Source organism: Cinclus cinclus, chromosome Z (genome assembly GCF_963662255.1).
Source record: "Cinclus cinclus chromosome Z, bCinCin1.1, whole genome shotgun sequence".
NCBI lineage: Eukaryota > Metazoa > Chordata > Aves > Passeriformes > Cinclidae > Cinclus > Cinclus cinclus.
In genome coordinates, this window is record NC_085084.1 from 10,994,278 (window position 1) to 11,018,601 (window position 24,324).

The 24,324-nt window shown below is 37.6% G+C and overlaps 1 protein-coding gene across 1 annotated transcript; it reads right to left on the bottom strand.

The window, feature by feature from the left end:
- Positions 1 to 376: 376 nt before the first annotated feature.
- LYSMD3 (LysM domain containing 3) lies at positions 377 to 6,570 on the bottom strand. The gene is made up of 2 exons (XM_062513476.1): positions 6,310 to 6,570; positions 377 to 4,311 (listed from the first exon to the last, which is right to left on the bottom strand). The coding sequence occupies exons 1-2, from the start codon at positions 6,568 to 6,570 to the stop codon at positions 3,703 to 3,705; spliced, it is 870 nt and encodes a 289-aa protein (XP_062369460.1). The 3' UTR covers positions 377 to 3,702.
- Between the last annotated feature and the right edge of the window lie 17,754 nt (positions 6,571 to 24,324).

A 24,324-nucleotide genomic window follows, 5' to 3' on the forward strand; every position in this document is an offset into this window, starting at 1 on the left:
CAAGACCATAATGCCAATAAAACGACTGTTCTTTGGATTTCAGCAAACTTCAGATTTGGACAGGCATATATTCAAATCCTGATTTATAGCATGGAACAAGAATAGTGCTCTCAGTGTCATCTCACCATCTTAAGAACTTCACTGACTCCTCCCTTAGTTGTTCATACCTTTTTCTGAGAAGTAACAAGTTCTCTGAAATTTATGCAGAAAAGTTCAAAGTTTACAAGGCATGAACAGAATACACTATAAAGGCTGTGGTTATGGCATGCTAGATATGAATCTATATGCAGCTACTGCCAACACAGTACTTGCTGGCCAAGGATTTTTATTGTAGATCATACATAAAAATTTGTCTAAACAAATACAAGTAGTGGCCTAATGTAATAAAACATGCTGACTACGTAGAACTAAAAATATATTAGAATGTACCATTTTCATTGCAATCTCAAATAAAATCTTTATTTTACATATATTACTTGTGTTCTTCTAAAAGCAGAGGAATAGAAGCATTTAAAATAAGACTTGCATCCTCACTTAGAAGTATTCCACAGTTGTATTTTCTGCCCTTGTAAAAGTTACAAAGACTATTTGTGAGAACTTATTCCTAAGTGTACTAAACTTAAAACACTCAGACTTTGTATGATGCATCAGTTTAATATGCACTTAAGTTTAAAACCCATTTCCTGAACAACATGTAACAATGAATTCAAAAGGTGATTTATAACTCAAGTATTCCATTTCTGTGGGGGTTTTGGCTCTTTTTTGTTTGCTTTTGAGGTTTCTATTATTTACTTGTATTTTGTTTTGTTTGTTTGTTTAAGAAGTCAGTTTCTAAAGTACTAGCTTCACAGATTTTAACATGAATCACATTTAAGTTCCTCACAGAGCAGTTACCCTGTTTATTCAGGGCCCACATGTAATGATCAATTACCAGTAGTACTGTACTTCCGAAAAAAGCTGTAAAGATGTCCACATTCTGCAGAAAGTCAAGTCAGCTGGTAGTTGTAGATTATGAGGATCAGGAGTTCTACAGTCTTGAAGAGAGATCTACTGTATCTTCTGATTAAGTTAAATCTAATTAAAAATTTACTGTATGAAATATGCTATGTAATACATACGTAAAACATGCCAGGCTCTTGGTTAGAATGGAATATGGTCCCATAAAACAGCTGTCCCTTTTTATTTTTCCAAAGACTGCTTATCCTAAGGTAAATCAAGGTATATCACCCTTAACTCAGTGCCAGTAAGCCATAGGTCTTTAATACTGTAAAAGCCTAGAGTCTGGGACACACTAGAGGACTCTTCAGCTCCACCACCACAGACCTCTGTATCAATACATCAACAGGTCAGAGGTCTTCCTGACCTAGTCAAACCCCAACTGCAGTTAATTTCACTTCTGCACCATAGCAATTTAGTAACCACGAGTTTGGGTATATGCTTAATATTAGGCTTATGCTGCATCATCACTATAGCTAATTTAATGTTCTTTGATGAATCCGTAAGAAATGGGAGGATAGAGTGTTACAAACTGGCTGAGTTTCAGCAACAGAATGATGGGAGAAGCAGCAAAACAAAAAAAAAGGCTTGCAGCAAAAAAAATATGCATTATATACCAAATTTCATGCTACATAGAAAACATCCGATTTTATATGCCAAAGCTTTCTTGTCTGAGTGAGTCACCTTTCAAGGTTTTAACTGTGAGAGCTGTTACTGCTTTAGCCACCATAAATTATTTTGGAAGCATTTTTTGATACAGCATTGGAACTGCAACCTCAGTGATTTTGCTTGTCTTACTGGCATATTCTCTTATTGAAAAGAACTACTATTTGAAAAGACCTTTGAAAACAAGTGTCATGCAAACCACCAAGTTCATGATGCTTGTAATCCCTTTTCTACTGTAGAGACTATGAGTAGGCTCACTATCTCCCCAGATACTCCTTTATTCAAAAGTTCAACGGTTACAGATCATAGTTCAGGTAACTATGATTATATACTAACTGTACACCTGTGCACCATTTTCCTTCAAGCTTTGGCCTGCCTCCATTTCAACATAACACAGGTTAGCCAGTTCTTGTTCATACACTTGGCATGCCAGTGAAGACTATCCGCTCCATTTCCTGAGGCAACAGGTGCCCCAAAAATAGATGGTGCCTAAGACTTAACTCTCAGAATCTAACAAAGCATTTTTGAATACCTTAATAGTTAGAACACATTCATGCTACCTGACTTTTTTTACTGTATATACTTAGTCAATAAACTCATAGGAAAGGTTAAAAGAGTAGTTTAAAGGGCACTGACTGTTTTTCTACTTTTCTCTTGTTAAGTTGCAATTAAGTTTGTTATCTTGGGTTTTGGTAATAAATACTGTTTTGAACAGGGAATGGAATTCTTGCTCCACAAGGCAGATATAACCAAAAAATTATAGGCACCATCTCAATTTTTATTTAGAAGTATTCTGAGTACACAAGTATCTCCTTTCTATATGAAGACTCCAAAGGTATAGGGTTTTTATTTATGTTTTGTATTGTATTTAATTGTATTTGTTTTGTTATTGTAGCATTTTCAGATGGGGAAGAAAAAGAAGGAAAAACCAAGGCCGATTATGAAACTACAAAAGAAACATTCAAAAGCAGAGTGGTTAATGAATACACTAATATGCAAAGAACAAGTCTGAAGCTGCAAGTTGTCTATTCTGCTGCAATTTGCTAGCAGGCATTAAATATAATTTGAAGTTTTCTAGGACACTTCAGGAAAAAATTTAAGTGCTTGAGGCTCATGGGCACAAGACCAATATTAATGACTGCTCTCTGAAGAATCAGGTGGTCCTGAACTGGGATTAACTGGACGGGGAAAAAAAAAAAATCTATCAGCAGAAAGTAAGGACTACTGGGACAGTTACAGCAAGGTACCACACTTCTGCACTTCATTCTACACACAGGTGATCAGATGAGAATGCAGTCCAGTCAGTTTTCAGCACAATACTAAGGAAGAATGTGAAGTTTCAGGAAGACTCTTAACTGGACAGAGTCATACAGAGAAAACAAATTACCCTAGTGCCTATACTGAAAAGTACTAAATGGGCTGACCATAGGCACAAGACTTCAAGATTCCAGTTTAACTATTTGCTACTGCCTCTGTAATAGTCAGTTGTAAAAAGAACTTCATAGAGGCAATTAATTATGGAATGACTGAGTCTTAAAAACAATCTTACTCTATAAGAAAGATAAAATTATGAGAACACTACTTTAAATTACAACTGTAAACCTGATATTAAAATGTCGTCTACTATGAATTATATAAATACTTTCAGATGTTTAAAAGTTAGCTATCCCCATATGCCCATTTATGGGCTGTAAAAGACACTCACAGTGAGACTCCTTGTATATTAGTTTGAACTACATTTTTTCACCTCATCATTATTTAAGAAACATGCCTATGAAAACAGAAAAAAGTGCAAAGCTTCAGAGATGTCTTCATACCTTAATTTACACCCTAATCTTGCAAACTGCCTGTCTCAGGCACATTCAGAGATTATGTGATCCCCAGAAATATCCTTGTAGTGGAATAATGCCCATAAAGGCAAGTCACACATCAGTACACTTTTTCTCTCTGTTCCAAATGCATTTTGGATTCCGTGGATTCCCCTTTACCTAAGGTTACATTATGTATCTACAAATAACAGTTGTCTAGAGTCTTCCACTATTAATGCTGAAGGTCTCCTTGATTATCAACTTTCATAATATTTGTCGGATTTATTCCATTTTCTATTTCTTTTTGATGTGATACTGCTGTGACAAACAAATGGGAAGATTCCATTGGGAAATGGTGACTGACATCTGCTTTCACTAGAACTTCATAATACAGGAGATAAAAAACTGGAGTTACTATGCCAATAACCAACATAATCACTACTGCTGTCCACCATCCTATACCCCAGTCTGCTCCATAGTAAGGATCCTTGCATTTTTTAGTTTTACCATCAGTTTCAAAACACATCTGTTGGGATGCTAAAGCAGAAACAACTTCATTCAGATTTTCTCTCTTTGTGTCATTACACTTCACTATTTCTTCTATATCTCGATCGACTTCTTTTAGGAAGTTGCCAGCAGTCTCATTAGCAGAGAATTTATCACAAAGAGATGTTTCCTGTACTTCTGGGGAACACAGAACAGGTCGAAGAGCTGGTCTTCCTTTTGGAGATTTGTGGGTTTCAGTCAAGACACTGAACTTTTTCACTGGAATTTTGACAGACCTCAGGGCAAAAAAATCCTGATCGTTGAGAAGATTGTTAACTCTCTTGATATCTGCAACCTAAAAATGAAAAACAACAGCTAAAACATTATACTTCATTGAACCAAAATTCTCCCAATAGTACTACAACCTTAAGAAATACAAATCTTTTGTAAGGAAACAAAGACAAGGCCTATGTTTTTGCCCTACCCAAGTTAACTCTCCTTTTCCATATTCTTGCTCAAAATAAATAGCTTTTTGCTCAAACTAAGTTCAGATTTTAAGTTGAGGTCTAAGGCAAGGCCTTTAGTTTTTACCACTATTTTTTTTTTAACTGACACCCATTCACACAGTATGAAGTCAGAAGAGGTCAAAGACCAAATATGAACAACTTTACAGCAAGAAGGAAATGAATTATGATGCAAAGCCCCCCTCACTTCAGACAGGAAGACTGAAAGTCACTTCACATAGATATAGTAAGGTATATGTATGTTGGCTGTCAGCTGGCAACTAACTCTGTGAAATTAATGAGATTTCACCTCACTTTAAGTTTTCAAATTATGTAAATTTTCTGTTAATTTCTAATTCAGTGAATAACTTCTGAGTTAGGAGTTAGTAGAAAGTATGGGTCTGCAATTATTCTAGCCACAGGTGTGTTATTGTGCTGCTCCTGGGGGCTAAGGGAGAAAACAAGTGTAACTTATTAACTGTCATTACTACCTTAAACTGTCATAAACTACCTTATCCAAGTCAGCTCTCCCCCTTCCCTAGCCTTTCTCAAAATGAATCTCATTTTGCTTGCAGTAAGTTCAGATTTTAAGTCTAATGAGTAAAACACTCCGCAGGGATTTAAATAACCATGGTATAATCACTGAGTTAATTTTCAAATGGTAACTCCCTCACTGTGGAAGGCACAACCACAAACTTCACCATAATGAAGTACTTCCAAATCAGTGCTTTTCTGCAACACCTGCAAAGCACACAGGAATTGTGCCCATTTGAAGATGCACTGTATCCAAGTCCACACAAACCTTTTTGATGTGAAGAAGTCCTTCAGTTCCTACAGCAGTGTATTTGTTATGCTGAATAAATTGAATAAAACACTGCCATATGCAGTAATTTATGATTCCACCACAACACAACTTATACTTTCTACCTCAAGCCCTGGGACTGCTCTTCCACATTCTCTTGAATTTGCAAGAAAGAGCACAATTTAGTTATCCTTCCTTTTTTAGTGAGGTCTTGCCTCATTAACCTGCTCAAAATACACAATTGCAGTAAGTTCGAAGCCAAGACTTGGCTAATGAGGCTAAGGTCTGTCCTGATCAGGAAATAGTTATTTCAAGACTTTTATACCTGAAGTCACAACAGGAGACTTCCAATTCTGTTTCTGCCTGAAGAATTAGATGACAGCATATTACGTATATAAAGATTTTGAACTTGACCTCATAGCACCTGTGCACTTAGCAATCACATCAACACACACAGCTGATTTCCTGTTAAAACTGGAAACATCAACCAAGCCCAATGCCATTGCCTTAATAGTACTTAACAGCAGCCAAAATTACTGGGTAGGCAAGACATTTACCAGACTAATGTAAGAACTGAGCTAGAAGTAGGTGAGCAAGGGGGTGGAAAGTTACCAAAGGTACAGCACGCTCATGCTTTAAAATTACTAGTGCAACTTAGTAGAATTCAAAAGAAAAATACGGAGCGTGTTTTTCCCCCTTGTTTTAATGGAATTAGAGCTCCACACAAACCCTTAAGACAATTAGTTCACCAACACCCTCGTCACCCAGCCCGACAGCGAGAACGGCACTAGTTGTGCGGACCTGCGACTGGAGGGCAGTTTGAAAGTAACACGTACTCTGAGACTATCAAAACCAAACCTGTGCACTTATTTCTCACTTATATTCGCTTACCGGGGAAAAGCCCACGCAACCAGAACCCCGCGCTGTAACACGAACACTCTGACGTGGTTTTCCACTTCTGGTTACCCACGCGCTGCCTCAGCGAAAAGCCAGGCCGGGCGCAGGCCCGAGCCCGGCCCTGCGGGGCCCGCGCCGCCCGGGCACTTACCGAGCAGCAGAACTGCAGCGCGATCGCGTTCAGCGTGTCCCCTTCCCGGATGTCCTTCGTCAACAGGACGATATCATCCAGCCTGTCCCTCGACGCGCTCCACCGGACCTTCTCCCTGCCCCGCGGCCGCAGTTCCGACACCTCGCCTTCCTCCTCGGGCCCCTCGCTCTCCGCGCTCACGAAGGGGTACAGGTGACCGCCGGCGAGCGGCTGAGCCACGGCGGGCGGCTGCGAGCCGCTACCGGCGCCTCTGCCGGCCATGCTCCGCGGGTGGCCCTATGGAACGGACCGCAGGCGTGGCGCCCTCCGCGGGGAGCCCCACGTCGGCTCCTCCTCCTCGTCCCCGCCCAGCTCCCTCCCGGAGCAGCAACCGCCGGCCACGCAGCCGCGGGGAGGTGAAAGCAGGGCCGTGCCCTGCCCAGCGCGGCCGACCCCGCCGCCCCGCTCCGCCCCAGGCCGCGGCTCTGCTTGGCCCCCTCCGCATGGGACCTACCGCGATGGCAGCCGCGCCGCCACGTCCGCAGGTCCGCCACGCCCAGGCCGGCCGCGCGCAGCCCCGGGGGCGGGGATGGCGGGAGGCGGCCCCGGGGCCCGGCCGTGAGGAACCGGCGGGGACGGGCCCCAAGAGAGCGAGTCTTGCCGCTAGCCGGCACTGGCGCTACTTCGATCCGCCCCGGCAGTTCCCCGTGCTGCTCCGCCGCGGCCCTGGGGACGGAGCGGCGGAGCCGCTCGGCGTTGGAGGCCGCAGCGCGGGGGCGGCGCTGCCGGGCGAGGAAGAGCTTCACCCCCGCCTTCCTCTCGAGCCGGCCGTGTGCGCTTGCTGATCCTCCTGGAGAAACGGAGTCTGCTCAGATAGACGAAGTTGCCATGTATTTGGGTCTATACGGTTTTTATGAGACCCTTTTTGCCTATCGTTCGCAGCTCCTTTCCACGTTCTGTATCTCTTACTTGGCTCTTGCTGCACCCTCAGAAGCTGCCGGGCCGTTTGTTTATATCACTTCACACCTGTCCCCTCAGGACTAGTACTGCAGAGGTACAGAAATACAGCCATCGCTGAAAAAGCTTTCTCACAAGAGAGGTACCACAAATCAAACCCCGTAGATATTTCCACTTCCGTATTAGAGTAGTTTTTGCTCTGAAGGACTGTCAACAGGTTTTGAGGTGCTGAGGCAATATGCAGATGTCGTAGTCTAACTAGTAAATATAATCTAGTATATATTTCTTCTGACACAGCCTTGGAGGGAAGTTTTAGATTACAGCAGGAGCAAGAAAATAATTACTTTAAAAAATGGACAGTTCTAAGGTTAGGCTAAATATGTTATAAGAAAATTGTTGAAGATGAATGTATTTGCAGGTCTGGTTCCTAAATAGATTAAATCTTAAGGTAATTTTAAATTAGTATTTTTTTTCCTTTTGTTTTTGAACCTTGCTATACAGTGTTTCCAGACCTTCCTAAAACAACCAAAGTCGTTAAGATAGATGTTTGATATTGAAAAAAGATTTTTTTATGGCTTTACTTTTGCAAACTAGGTGACTTGAGTCTGAAGACATAAAAATAAGAGCTAGCAATTGTGTAGCTCTATGAAGTATCACATTCACACCCACAGAAGCTTAATTGAAGCCACATTTCCAGATACTGTAAAACAAGCTGGGAATGTACATTGTGTTCTTGTATCTCTGCCTGTATCACACAGATACATATGTTTATCTGTATCTACCTTAAAATAGTATTCTGTTGTGGATGAGGGATGGATCAATTAAAATAAAGGTATTCCCAAGACTGTCTAGGTACTCCCTAGCCAAATAGCATCAACAAGAGCAGTACATTTCTCTCGGTTTGCCTGAAAGAATAGAAAATAAAAATATTCTCAGGTACAGAAGTCAGCACAAAATAACAAGCTGGCCATTTCATGCAGGTCTGATCAATGCCTTTTGTGAAGAAACTTGGAATAGTACTAGCATTTAAATGTGATTTCATTCCTGCAGGAGGTTGGGCCTGCTTAGACAAAGCTAATTTTTGGGCTTTCTTATTCTGCATTTGTTAGAATAGCCCAGTGGATACCTACTGTAGTTAGAATTTCCTCAAACTTGAGTTTCTTACAGGTCTGTACTCTTTCTAACCATTTAGTAGCCTAGCTAAGGATATTTTCTTGATGCTTGGACACACATAACATTTTCCTTGCTGAGTGTTTCAGGTGTAATTTACTGTGGAGGGTGTGATTTCTTCTAGACAGGCAATTTCTTCTTTCATTGCATCTTCCCAATCAAAGCCTGCTCAAAAATAAGCTTTCTAATTTTATCATGGGTCAGAAGCACAGCTTGTGCTCATTAACACAGCTGCACTGAAAGTTTAGAAGCAGCCTCACACAGAAGCCACTATCCAACAAAGACAAGCTTGGATTCTCAGATTACATGACAAATGTGTGAACATATTTGTAGGAGTCCCAGAATGATTATACGTCTTTCTGGGGATGCCATATGTGAATAGAATGAACCTTCTACAACTGTATTTATGGAAAGAGCAGTCTTGAAGATGACAAAATTGAATAAATTTCCCATAAGCCCAAAGTTTTCCTGTGGAATCTAAAATTGAAGAAAATTAATTTTAACTAAGTGATTTTGGGTTTAATTTTTTAAGAAGTGTCTTGCCATATCTAGCAAGGAATATTTGCAGCACCAAGCAGTTCTGTTTTGTTTTTTAAAAGGAAGCTTTCAGTAATAGAAGTGAAGTAACTGCAGTTATCTGTAGCTGGGAAACTGATGACTCAGACCCTATTCATGCTTTTGAAAGACTGTTTTATGAGTCTCATCAGAGCTGTAGGTGGATCTGTGAAGTTTGAAGTCAGACTCCATATTCAAGGATGCCTGCAGTGGTGTCTAATGATTGTCCCATCACACACCACTAATGGAATATCCTTTTCAAGGTCTTTTTTAATCTTTGAGGGGTGAAGCTACAGCAGTGATCAGAAAAAGGGAATTTCACCATTTTTTTTAATCTACAGGGATGAACCATCAGGTCAAAAAAGAACTGCTGAAGCAGCAATCTGCCTTAGAAGGGGAAAGCAAGTATTGGACTTTGCTTTGACCCTGCTACACCCCTGTGTGTAACCATTTGTAACTGGTGACATTTTCCCATCAATAACAAAAGGGTATATTCCACACTTGATGAACAAGACTGGAGCTGCATAGCTCCCATGAATGCTAATAGGAATACAGCCCTTCTCTATTCCCATGTAAGTTACTTTGCATATCCTAATAGTGCATTCTCAGTGAGCAACAGGGTCAGTGTTAATCACACCATGGCATTCCAACAACATCTACATGGATATGTACCACATTCCTCTAGGTCGTGTTATTTCTTGTGTGGCCTGATCAGAGCTAGGAGTTAAGTATATACATAGAAATACTAGGAAGGTGCTAAGAAATTAGGAAGAATTTGTAAGGAAGATATAGAGGGGCTGATATAACTTGTTAATAGTTTTTTATTAAAATCCCAAACACATTCTCTCCATCTGTAAGCTACCCTATGTGATGTGCCGCCATTGTTTTTGTAAGTCATTCTATGATTTGGTACCACCAAATTTGCATTTATACTTACAATTAAATAGATAGTGTCCCAGTGTCTAAATGTATGTTTTAATTACTTGGATGATGTGATAAATTATGAGTCATTAAGAGATTCACACAGAAATACATATACAGGCCTTGTCTGTCTCTGCTTCCCTACTTGGTAATTGGGAATGGTAGTAAAATTTTAGGAAACAGTAGTGTCAAGGTAGCTCTGCAGCTCCAGTAAAGACCCAAGGAAGTTATTAAGAAATGAGTGTAAGATGCAGTAAGAATTCTTAAGATCTCTACAGAAGTACGCAAGAAGCAAATAATGCTAAATCTCCATACACTGCATAGCCTGTTCTCCAGTGGAAATATTTGCATGTATACATTTAGCTATAATTATAGAATCATTTAGGTTGAAAAAGACCCTTAATATTACTAAGTGCAATCAATGATCCTCAAAACTTTTTGGTTAGCAAGGGTCCAACAACAAAAATGGATTAAATACTACCACAGAATTTAATTTTTCTATTTATTATTGTTGTGATTTAAATGACAGTAAATGGAAAAATATCGTTGGATTGAGACTGTATTTTCTCTATGTATGTATATAATATGTATTATAAATAAAATATGTATTTACATATTTGCTGTTCCCCTTTGTTACTTGACAGGAATCAGTAACTTTTTAAATTAACTGTATTAATTTAATGTGTATCCGTAATAAAAATATGCTGTGTGCCTTCCACAATACAGCCAGTAGGGTGCATTGGTTGTTTGATATTTTATTTTCAAAAAACTGTAAATAACTGCATATTTGCTTCTGATTTACTGCTTAAGTACCCTCTGAATAAGAAAATCTATCAGGGAGTGCTTTCATTTGTGGTAAAAAGTATAGGAAAATGCAGTATACTTTCTTGAAAGTTGCTTTCAAATTGTTCACAAATGGATTTTGTTATTAGATTTGGAATTCCTATCAATGAATAACTGTTTTGGTAATGTAAAATTGAAATTATTTTTGGGGTGGTTTGTTTGAGGTTTTTACTTGGGGTTTTTTGGTTGGTTGGTTTTTGGCTTTTGTTTGCTTTAAAGATTATCATAGATTCTTTCCAGTTTTTACTGGATATCTCTAATAAATTCAAGCAACAGCTGTTACTATTTCATATGTTTTCCCTGAGTAAAGTAAGGAAGCCTTTCAGGGTTTATCTTGTTTTTGTTCTGAGCAAAGATTTGAACTGTCATCAACTCTTTATCTCATTTGTTTTTAATTAATTAAGCATTCCAAATTTGTTGACTTCTGTTTTCTGTTTTCTCTAGGTATTGGTTTTGGGGAATTTGATTTATTTAGATTGTCTGTGGGTTTCAGCATTGTTTTTAAAATGCAGACACCAGTATTTATGCAATTTCACATATCCACCCATTTAGTGCCATGTGCAAAAATAATTTCACCACCTCAGCTACTTGACACCAATCTGCTGTTGATGCATCTGAAGATGACACATGCTTGTTTTTTCTTTCCCAGTCTGAGAATCACATTGGACACTTATGGTGAGCTGCTTCTCTGCTTGAGTTTCTTCAGATGAAAAGTATTCAGAAGACCTTTATTTTAGCTTTGAAGTTATTCAGCAATGTTAATATGGCTTGTTTTAATGGAACCAGCTTACCAGGTCAGTTCTATTACTGTAATACTCTAATTCCTTTTCCACTAATACTGATACCACAAACATTGATTTGGGAATTTTGTGTTTACAGGGAGAGAGCATTGAGAAAGTCTATTTTTAACTCTTGTTGAACTATGTAATACAAATATTTTCATGTCTTCATAATGAAATTTTGTGATAGTGACAAAAGATTTTTGGGTTTCTACATCTTCCCTTCTTGCAAGTTGCTTTTGATGGTCAGTGTGATTTGTCCTAAAAGCCACACCAGGTAGGAATTACATGAGAAATGGGAGAGCTCAGATGATTGCAACTGACTTTGGTACGCATTGGCATACAGAAGAGTATAAAATGCTGCTGGATCTTGGGCCAGTGGGGCAAGCCTGAGGCTGCAGACAGCTTCTGTGTGGATCCCCCACCAGCAGGGATGCCTGCAGGGTACATCCAGCCTGAAGGAAGAGAATACTCAGTTTTGGATGGCTGAGTAAAAGCAGCAATATCTGGTCACATATGGAGATAAAATCCTTAAGTAGCTCCATAGGTGCTTTGTTGCTTTGTACTTGTGCATTCTGTAAGGCCAGACATTGTAAACCTGTATGTTTCTGAGCTTGCTGATATTATAAACCCTTTAAGCCTGCTTATATTATATACCTATTGACAAAGGTTATATCTTAATTGATACAGACTTTCCTTGCTTACAAGTTTCTATAGTGGATGTATTCTGTATTGGTACATTGTTACCTACAACTCCAGCTGAGAAAAGCTTTCTCTGGCAAAGTGTCCTTTGATGTCATTCCACTCAGTGGGAAAGTGCCTTCATACTGGTGTCCGTACCCCTGCAATCCTGTCAGCTCTGCAGCTGCTCTTCTGTGCCTCTGCTGTTCTTACCATGTGAACAGAGGCCTGTAGGCAAGGAAGAGAGGTCTCTGAAATATCCTAGTATTACTTTCATCCTTTGTTTTAAACTGTTTCTGGCTAGAATAGTGGTATATGCTGAGCAGCTTTTTATCAAAGGGAGAGGGAATAGTAGAAGGGTGTGGGAGCAGGACCAGGGAGGCTATCTCATGGTAAAGAGTCTGATTTAGAGTCATAAAAATCTTTAATATAGAAACAAATGTGACATCCACAGCCTGCTATATTGGCAAATATTTGAACTCTGTGTTCAATGTGCCTTCAGTTTTCACCTATTTCATGACAATTATCTAAACAAGAGGCAGATCTCTGTGGTTTATGTTGTGTGTGGGGGATTAAGCTTATTTTTAATATATGTAGTACAGTCTGACAAAAATGATTATTCTGCCAATGCAAAGAAAAGTTTATGAGAAGGGCATGGCTTACAGTGCTGGAACCTGTCAAAGGATGGCATAGCAGAAAAAAACTAAATGGTACCTACACTTAAACTGCAGATTCAACACCAGGAAAAATATGAAAGCAGTGTCAGTTTGCAAAGAAACAGAATGGCTACTGACACCAACTGCACGTAAGCCTGCTTGCTGCTCAGTACCTTTGAAAATATAGGTTGCTTAAATATAAATATGGGAATAAAAGCCTAATTTTAAGCACTTTTTAAATATCTTGACCAAGGATAAAAAGCAGCACTGTTTCACAATGTCTTGCTTTGATAGCCCTCAAAAAAGGTAGGAGGTCTGGCTAGGTAAGATGAGTGAAGCTCTCATTATGTTTAATCTTTTTGCTTTCATAGCATAATGAATAGCACCAGAAGAAGCTGTTGGATTAATACTCTCTACTCCTGATATTAGTAATAAGTAATAATATTGTAGCTGTAAATATCTTACTATGTTTGCTTTCAAATTTTCAATATAAAATTGATTACAACAAAAATATATATAAAACTATTTGTAATCTCAAATACTTACCAATATATAGCTTAAGAAATGGTTGTTTTCCATGCAAAGCATGTTTGTTTTCAATTACGCCTTTCTCATTTTATGTAAGTATGGCATATTTTAACAAATATGAAGGGACTTGTAAAATAAATCATGCCATTCAGCTTTTTAAAGCACTTAACATATGATTAAAAATATTCAGTTATGAAATAAATACAAGAATGATCTAGTAGAAACAGACTATTTGAAGGGAGTATTTTCATGAATTTTAAAATAGATTCCTCCCACCCTTTTTTTCTTCCAACTTTTGTCTTTCTGTTTGATTCAACTTCTATACAGGACAGCAGAACACGTCAGAAACCTTTATGTTCTTTCAGAGAGTATCAGGCATGTGAATGCAAATGCGTTACCAGTAATCTTCATCAGGAGAGACAGTAACATGGCCCACATGGCATCAGTAAAGTGTTTACAAGGAATTAATATGCCTACTGTGACAAGTTGTGTTTAATGGGAAGTAACAAGGAGTTTGTTTTATTAGTGTTACTCCTCCCTCAAGTAATAAATCTTAAAAGCTTCAATATTGATTCAATGAAATGAACGGTTAAATCGTTCTGGGGAGACTCTGACAAGTGGACAAATGCTTCCATGGTTACGTTGAGCTATGTGGTATGATTACTGAGCTTTGCTGGTTTCCTCCCTCTGCCACTGAGTAAAATAACAAGCCACAGGGAAGCACCCCGCATGGTGAGCATAAACTGGAAACAACTCAAAAAGATCAAGTTAGCTGATCTTATACAGATTTTGAACAATATGGAGTTTATTATTTTATACTCAGTGCCCTAAACATGCATTTCAGTAGTTTCTCCTTTGTATGTCACTTTCCATGTAATGTTTTTATTTCTCATCTGAACAACTTCTCTTTTGATTTGGAATGCCATAAATTAAAAGACCACGTGAAAGTGTGTTTTGTAGTACTGTTACATGAGTTACTTTTTTTGTAGGAATATTTATATATTAAATGTTGTGCCTACATCAGTTGGGTCTCTGCAATACCTAGCTAACAAATAACAGATCACGTGTAGAACTTTTATATGCAGTTGCTTTGGGATGCTTTGCAGTATAAACATAATTAAGTGGGTTTTTTTTTATCTGCTTGCATTTGAGGTACTTAAATGGTACCATAGGGAATACATTATTATAAATGCGTAACATTTTAGAAAAACAGTACAAAACAATGACATACAGTTATTTAATAAGAAATAACATAAAAAAGGTTGCAGATCAAGCATTATATTAATAGAAGGAAATCCTGTGCATCTTAGAAGCAGAAAATGTAAGTGAAACTATAAGCAGATGTATTGACAGTAGTTACATTTTTTCTCTTGGAGACCAACTCCAGAATAAGGACATTATTTGCTGTATTAGTTTAGCACTGTTTAGTTGTTTTCTCCTCTGTGTGCTTGACAGTCCTCAGAAGCACCATCTCAGTATCGGAATGCTTAATTGTTTCAGCACTTCTTTGTAGAGGCAAGGATAAATGCCAGGATTTCACACAGCCAGGAAAATAAATTCATAAACATGGAAGATAGTTACTTCTGAGAAAAAAATCCTGGTCTTAAAGCTTTCCATTGAAAGTTTGTATTTCTTAATTTCTTAATTTCACAGTTTCTCAAGTAATTTTTCTTTGATCTTGAGGGGGAAAAGTAATCAATTAATGAGAAAACATTTCAATGTTTCACTTTAAAAGTGAAGAGTAAATTCTTAAGGTGGAAAAACATAGGGGATTTTGTGTTTCCAAGTAGTTCTTTTCCTCATTTGAAAGGAAGCAAACAGAATGCCTAGTTGTGAGTTGGGAAAGCAAGTCAAGTTGTCTGCAGCATCTGGAATCCTCTTGCTTTTGTCTTTAAATAATTTTTGAGGACTTTGAAATTAAGAACAAATCAGATGCAAGAGATTATGGAGTGGTTTTAATATTTTTATTGTATCTTAGCTTTAGAAAAATGTGCTTTTGATAACCATTCTATTTGAATTTGCAGTCCAGTGCTTGACATGCTCAGAAGCTGGGTGTTTTGATGGATATTTTATGAGAAAACTACTTACTTGCTGGATAGATTGTACAATGTCAGTGACATGCTGCAAATGGAGAGCTGAACACACTTGAAGAAATGAGATTGCAACTTCATTTAGGAACAGTAACTGCATAAGAGGAGCAGCCGGCAGGCAGCTCTTGACAAATTCTCATCTTGCTGTTTCTCCATGTGACATACAAGCCAGCAAGCATACACTGCAGTTTGAAATTAGCTATGTAACATTGTAAGACCAAACTAACCCTTAAAAATGACATTCTTCTTGCATCATTAAAGTGACACAAAATGACCTAAATTGCCTCAAAATAGCATGATAGAGCTTGATCACCAAATCTAAGATGCACTAAGTTGAACAAAGCAGTTATTTTCTCGTTATTTTTTTGTACAGTTTAATATATTTAAATTAATATTTTTTAAAAGCCATGTCACATTTTGTGGGAGTCTTGTGAAATGAGAGTTCATTATCAAAAATTTATGATCATATGAATAGTGTTTTTGCTGTAATGTGTGTTAAAATGTAGCAGCCTTTAATGAGCAGATGCTAGGAACCATTTACTTTTTCCTAATAATAGGAATAATTCAGTTTTTTAATGTTAAAAGCTCTTTTGAAGTGTTAATATCAGCATTCTTTAACTGCATACAAGGAGCTATACCATGAAAAGATTAACCTTTACGAAATTGATCATAGGAAGCACAAACAAATTAATGTTTGTCCATTGAAAAAGAGCACAATGTGTTTGGAAGTTCTCGTTTTTCAGTTTCTTAAATCCTGGACATTTCTGAAAAACAGAAGATCAAAATCTCATTTTACCTACATATGTCTGCACATGAACTGACCTGGCATAAACTGCTCAGTGAGAAGCATAATACTCTAATTTTGTCATTCAGTCTTCTTAGTTTATTAGCATTGCTTGCACTTGTATGTTTTTTTTCTCTTTCCTGCATGTGTTTGTTTATTCATCAGAAACCTATGCAGTATAATCAAGATTATGATATTAAAGCACTCCCAGCCCAACAAAAGGCAAAGTTCAGGGAAAAGAGCAGTTCAAGTGCCTGGCATCAGGTGACACTTGGAAGTGGTTGTGCATTTCTCTGGCATGGGATGGCTGGATTGGAATCTCCAGAGAGTGCAGGTAGAACAACCAAAAAGTGGTCCGAAACCTCATTTCACATTTTGAAGAAGAGACAAACCAACCATGACCCTAAGTTGCTATGGGATAGCAGGTCAGAAGCCTGCTAGTCAGCCTGACTAGTCAGGCTGTGAGATGAACACACCTCTTTGGTATAAGTCTTGGTCAGTTTTGCCCTCTTTTGAAGCCTGACTTCGTAGTTCCCTGAAGACTATGCTACTAAAGTAATGTTCTGTAGTTCTGGGCTGCTGTTTCAATACTGCCAGTTTGATGTGGTCCCCAGTGTGAATCCACTAAATAATAAGAGAGAAAGGGGAATGTTACCTAGATGTCAGCAAAACAAACTAATATCTGTACAGAATCAAAAATCAAGCTACAGGTACACATGCACAGGGAAGGATATTAGTGCTCATGGTCATCTCTAGCAGAGTTTGTCTTGCAAAAGCACTCAGGACTACAGACCATCATTCAAAGAAAATCCACTTTAAAACAACAAGCAACAGCTGACTACCAAGACCAAGTGAATTTCTTGGAAAATATTCAATATCTTGTGATGCTCTGTGAAGAAAGGACCAAGCTTGCTCTGTGAAGGTGCAGTTTCAGTATCTGCCTATATTGGTGGATGTTATGTATTTTTGAAGTGTATCATATTTGAGAAATTGATTTATGAATAAGAGGTAAGAATAACTTTCTTTTATCTCATAATTTAGCATTGATTTATGAAAGAGTTATGCACATGCTTCTTGTTCCTCATTCAGAGTATTTGAGCCTGCTTCAGGTAAAGTACCATAAAAGGTGACAGATAGACCTATATGTCTGTGCAGGACCAAAATTTCAATTTTTTTGTTTTACTGTCTTTGGTATCTGCATGAGAATAGGTTCTTTGTCCAAAATTCAGAACTTTGGATGTTAAAGGTGAAAACAGTGGTGAATTTTAGTAGCATTTATGAATAAAAATTTTATTATAGCATTTATTTTTGGTTCCTGATATTTGTAGATTAAGATTTCAGTACCTCTTACTGAAAACTAAATAGCACTGATATAAGACAAAAATCTTCCTTAATAGAAATAAAAATGTAAAGAAGAGAAAACACTCATGCCTGAGAAGCCTTTGTTAGATGTTTTTATTTCTTGCTCTTTTAAGTTCATGTGTTCTTTCTCAGGGATTTGTTTCTTCTTCTAGCTCCCTCTTCTGTGGTATTTTCTTTCAGATGATGCTAATGAAGAGAAAAGGCAAGGTTTCAAAACAAACAAACAAACTGGAGTCCATTGTTTCTGGTGCTTGGTTTACTTGCAGCAGAGTGATTTTTTGCTTAGCGTTTTAATGATTTCAAAACAAAGGATATCCGAACAAATGAAGTGAGGGGTGTACTTAATACACCTTATTTACTGCTTTTATTGAAAAGAGAAGCTACAGCTGACCTGCAGGCATAGTTCTCTGCAAGGCCAGATCTATTATAGGTCCCGTACCAGTCCTGATTGTAACATTTGTGAGGGTTGGGAGTGCAGTGTGAACTGCATTCTGAGTTGCTAAAAGTGGGTGTGTAGTGTCTGATGTCAATTACCACCCGTCTTCCAGCTGCTTGAGGACCATCACTGACAAAATCCTATAGGAGCTGTCTCACCCTCAAGTGTAACAAAAGGAAGCACAGATCCCTGGAGTGGCATGATGAAAATGAAAAAAAGTAATCAGGAAATCCTCAGGGTTTCAGGGAAAATATGGAGTACCTTCTGTTGAGTCAGAGAGCACAGCAAAAGGTACAGCAATTTTGGATCTGAATGGAGTTTTGTGGAAAGAGCCCGTGAGAATAACCATGTGAATTACTGAACCCAAGTCTGATTGTCACTCTTCCTTAGTTGTCTAGCTTAGTAATTAGCAACATTTAACTCAGGCCTTCTGTAATTGAGAGCTAATTACTGCTAAGGCAGCCCCTCTGACAGCTGGTGGGAGGCGAGCTTTGGACAGCAACTGGATGAAAAGAGGAAAACATTAAGTTATATAAGCTGAAACAACATTGTAGAATAAAAGATAAAAATAATCGTTTGACCAGTTCATCCAGAAAGGAAAAACAGTGTGGTATCTAGATTTTGAAGCTGAAATATAATAAAAATTGAGTATTGAAAAATATGCTACTTATCTCTCACGCTTATACATTAAGTTCTGCCTGGTGCAAAAATCTGCACTATTAATAGTAATATTGGCCTTTGAAGGAATGCTTCTTGCTCCTTTTATTTTTTTTTCTTTTTGCCAGATAAACTGGTGCTGGTACATGAAGATTATACATAATAAAGTACTGATCAAAAATATGTTCAGACATAAACCAAGGTGACCTAGTGCAAGAAGTGATTAAATATATAGAACAGATTATCAAACAGAATGCCTTTTACATGCACAGCATAGTTGTTAAGAATAAAAAAATACACTTGAGAGTTTTTTAAAAAGAGAATTTTTATAATGTTTGGTCAATCATCCCAATATTTCCTCCACTCTTAAGATCTGGAGTTTGTTGTGCTTATTAATGTCTACTTTTCCATATGCATATTAGATTATTTATGCCTTTATCAGTTATACTGCAAATTTTTATTTTTCAACATTGTTTTTCTCTGTAGCTATATATAGAGTAAATGGAGAGATTCTTCTTACCTAACAAAACTAGGTAGTAGTCTGAGGTAACTGTACTTCCTCTTTTGTCAGAGGGGAACAAGCACCTCTTAGAGACAGTTCATCCTATCCTGCTATGAGTCTACACTAGGCTGGATGGCTTGTTAGGTGGAATGCTTCTACTTTAAAACATTTTTTATAAGCAAACTCTTCCTCATAAAATGCCTTTTACTAAGTAATTTTTCTAACCTTTCATCATTCTCTAGTATCTTCTTTACCTTTCATGTTAGTTTACATTATTCCCAAATCATCACAACTCAGTACAGGTTGATGTAGTAACCAGGTTAATGACATCAGAAGGCAGAGAGTGTTCTAGATTCTGTCTTGGTTTTGCCAGGATATTTCTGTGCTCTATTTATTCCTTCTATCCTTTGTTGGATAAGAAGAAATTTTGATACTTATTTGTTCCTAAGTGGGAAAATTTATGAGTTTGGGGGCCAACACTGACAAGATCTGGATGTGGCCTTTGCATCTTTCTTGTGACTCAGGATTTGCTTGGGATGATGGTGACCATTTGAATTGAATCATATCAATTTGATATTAGCTAGAGAAATGTCTGAGTCTGTAATGCTTCATCTAGGATTGGGAATTGCTTGTCTAACAGAATTGTTTCTCCATCCAGAGTGCTGTATAGCTGTGAATTAAGATGAGCTACGTGTTCGGGTGCCACTGAGGCCTTGAATCCAAGATCTCTTATAATCCAATAATAAATCCTGTCGGTTTTGCTGTGCAGAGTAATACAACAATGCAGTCTAAGCTGAGTGGAAGACCTGCCAAGGTGCTGGCGGGAGGGGCTGGCTCTGTCTCAACAAAAGCAGTGCAGTGGCAATTGCTGGGCTTTGAAAACATTTTCCTCTTCCATCCCACCCCCTTTTAGCCCCACAGCAGTGTGAAGGCAGCAGCAGTCAGGAGAGGGAGGAGAGTGCTGGACGCTGCGCAGAGCAGAGGGAGGAGTAGAAGACGGGAATGCATAATGCGTGAGTGACAGGGTGAGCAGGCGGCTGTCGGAGTCCAGAAGACGCGGATGTTCCTGTCCCGGGGTCCAGGTACGTTTGTTGTCCCTTTCTCTGAGGCAGTAGTTGCTTTGGAAGCATCCTGTATCAGCTGCAGAGATGTTCCCCGTCCAGCCCTGTGCTTTGCAGGCGGCACCTGTTGCAGCAGGGACGGGGTTTAGCAGCGGCTGACTCTGAGCCTGTCGCTCATCCATGAGGGGCTGCTGGAGGGTGACAGTCTGCTGCTATTGTTCCAGCAGCTTTTCTTTCTGCTCTTCGAAGCTGGGAAGGTGGAAACAATAGTTTTTCTAATGGAAAATCCTCAAGGAATGCTATCAGGATGCAGCTCAGTCTGGAGCCCACAATTTTTGACTCTCAGAAAAGAACAAAACATTGTCAGTTTAAATTAGGTGAGAATGGAAGGGGAGGAGCTGCCTGTGCACTGTGTATTTTAAAGGAGAGTGAGTTGAAAGTAAGAATGAAATTTTCAAATCCTTGTCTAATAAGGAGTGAGTTTTAAACATTAATAATTTTTGCCTCTTGCTTTTGATATGTTGAATCTGTGTAAGACATTGCATAATTCACTCTTGCTAACCCAGATAAAGATCAGATGTATATGAAACTGCTTGCCAAAAATTAGTCATTGTTTTTAATGAGTCTGTAATTGTTTTAAAGTGCAGATGTGTAATAACATGTGATTTTAAAAAAATCTTCGTTATATAGAAGCCAAAATTGTTTTAGCTTTTTCTTTCTTGATAGTACTTTGTACACATTTTCTAGAATAGTTAAGTACTAAGTATTTTGGGACTCTGCCATGAGGGCAGTTTAATAAATGAAGGTAGTGTGTGATATATTTAGTTTATCTGTCCCTTAAGCCTTGAACAAGCTTCTCCTACTAAACAGATTTCAGGGTTTCCATGTGGAAAGACTGAAAAGAACCAGATTCCTGAGGAAATCAAATAATTTGTGGCATAATAGGCTTAGAATTGAAATGGGCAAATATTTGATAGTATAAGAGCTGCTACATTTCAAGGATATACAGTTTCTAATTTGTGGTTGTTACTAGTATTTATATTTTTAATTGATTTCTAAAGCGCAGTTTTGTGCTTTATCAGCTTTCTAATACACTTTCGTGTTTTAGTAGCTTTAGATGAAGAAATCAATGATGTTAACTTTACATCAAAGCAAATCAAATCAATTAACACTGATAATGGGAGCATGTGCTTATTAGATTATGCTTATTGTAAGTGTGATCTATGTCCTGGATACATGAAAATCGATGGGAAAAAATGATACCTGTTTTTGTGAAGACTGCTGGTGAGTTTATTTGTGCTGTCAGCATTTTTAAGGTTGAAAAACAATGCTGGATGAGTTTCAAATTATTGGTGCTAGTGAATGAGATCAATCCTCATGCATTCAAATCTATTGTGGAAGTCTTCCCCGAGAAATTGTGAGCTTTATTTGAAAGAAATTTTCAGAATTTGGTCTAAATCATAACCTGTATTAAAATCTTTGCTGCCCATGGAATTTTGTTAAGATTATCTTCAAGGGGTCTTTTATTTCCTTTGGAATTCCATTTAAAAAAATAGAGTACTTAAATCTGCACATGCTTACATGAATATTTTAATTAGCATGTAAATATGATGACTGAAATTAAAGTATTGGAAAACTTATGAAAACATATTCCTTTAGTTGTGTAACACTAAAGAAGAATACCACTACACAGGTCTGTGAGGATATCTTGGGAATCATTGGGCAGCAATGATTTATAGCATTTTCTGAGAAAAATATTGATGACCTACAAATCACCTTTGATATTACACAGCTACCATGTTCAGAATTGTGACATGGTAACAGTGAGTGGCTTTTTAATAATCATGGTTTTTAAAGCAGTCTATAAGCTTAACAGAATTTTTCATTTTAGGATGTTTCATTGAAAAATTGGAAAACTATGTTCTTGTATCACACTTTCGAGAAAGAGAAATTTAAAATTTGTCTCAGCAACATCTGAAGTGTTTTAGTCTACGATGTTTTTGAAAGCAATGAAACTAAAATTTATGTATGACTCTTGTTATTATTTGAGATAGGGTATCTGATGCAGTTTAGCTAAATTTTATTTCTGAATAATCCCAACCTTTTCCAGGGTGTTCCTGGCATTGGGTCAGCTTAGTTGTTCACTAAGTAAAACAAAAACTAGGTAGGCAAGAATAATTAAATAGAGTAAGCTGAAATTATTTGCTCATGGACTATTAGGCCTATACCTTCTAAAACTATGATCACATATACAATTATTTTTACATGTGTAATCCTCTTGATTAGCTGTACTCATTTGTAGAAATTGTGCTTGCATTTCACTTCTACAAGACCGGACAATTATGGAATAGCAAATTTTGTATATAACATACAACATATACAATATACATCATACAACATACAACATATAACATAATATGCATGTGAATATAACAGTTCTTTTCCTCTCTAGAACTAAGCATACGTAGTGTCTAAATGCTTCTCTCAATATGTGTTAAGAGTCAGGTGCTATATATCCATCATAAAATTGAATTTTACAAAGCCACTGCTGTCAGTTGTAGGCATTGTCATAGTTCTACAAATTCAAGAATTATGTCTGTTTAATAGGAGCTATACTGCTATTTCTTAAGGAAAACAAAAAGGTTGACAGGGAAAACAATATTATCTGCTATTTGTCTTACTCCAGGGGGACCCACTGTAACATATTTTATTCAGGACAAAAACTACTAAATCACAAATGATTTCACAAATTTCTCCAAACTCTCACTTGCTTAAATCACTTTTTCAGTGAATAATCTCACTGGGAAATACTTTGCGCAAATAAGCCTTTCTAAGATTTTGCTTACTCTATGTATGAGAACTTGAGGCAGTTTGCAGAAAGAATTTTCAAACTGTAAGTTCTGAAATATGCTTCAAATATGAAAAAAAGTTTAAAAGATTGGCTTATGAGTATTTCCTGTGAAACTAAAGTTGTTGTAGGTTCTTGTAGTGAAATAATTTGAAAATCCAGACCAAGATTGCAGTTAATGTAAGTATGCTGGTACTTACTGAAACAGGCATATTTGATAGACTAAATTTATCTTGCAAAATTGAACAACAGAGAAGATGCTTTGCATGTTTATCACAGCTTTTGTGTTTGTGGATATTTTTTATCAGGACAGAATTTTCTCTAGAATGTAACAACAATATATGTTTTTCTCTATCTTGATATTTTTGTTTATCTAATCTTGTATCTTGTATAAACTCATTAATTAGAATACCAGTTATGCTTCTCATTTTCTGATGGCAAAAGAAACTTCTCAGTCACTTATCCAATATATTGCTGCTCTGAGTTGTTTCAAGCTTTGCTTCATTAAGGATTTAACATGGCCTTACTTCAGCCATCTGTTATGGGTTTGGCAGGCCAACAGATCTGAGGTTGGTAAGAGCTTTAGAAATTTCCCACATTTTTAAAGGTTAGGAAAAGAGCTACCTTTATGAATAGATTTTGAATAATTCTCAGCAAGACAATGGTGCAGAAGTGGGGTAAAAAAGCTTGTCATTCTCTGAAGCTCAGGGTCCCCGTCTGCCTTTAGCTTTGCTGAAAAGCAATTAGCATTTCAACCAGCCAATTTGGTTACATGCAATGAAGTACTTGGGTTTGTAATTTGCTGCCTTTGGCTTGGTGCTGTTGAGAACTAGCTTTGTATAATCCTCTCAAAGCACCTTTCCAGCGTAGTTATTGTTGCTGGTCTTAAATAACTAATCAACAAAGAGACTTCCTTGTCTTGGACTGCAGGGTGCCTTAGAAGAATGAAAAGAAATATCCAGTTAATAAGGAAATGATTATAATTATTAAATAGTGATTATTAAATTGTGACATGGGTTACAAGGTTTAGAAAGCCAGGCAAAGCAGAATTCATGATAAAGGTAGTATAAGAAAGCTAGGATACAAACAAATTTTGCTTAAGGAGTTCTCTTCTCTGAGAAATAAATATTATGTATTTTATCTAAAAACAGATTGCCCAGATTTAAGAGATTAATCCACAGTATAGATTAGAGTGAGGGCCCCATG

Coding starts and splice junctions, on each gene's coding strand:
- LYSMD3 (XM_062513476.1), bottom strand. CDS start 6,570: ATGGCCGGCAGAGGCGCCGGTAGCGGCTCGCAGCCGCCCGCCGTGGCT. Junction 4,312..6,309: donor CGCTGCAGTTCTGCTGCTCG/GTAAGTGCCCGG, acceptor TTTCATTTTTAG/GTTGCAGATATCAAGAGAGT.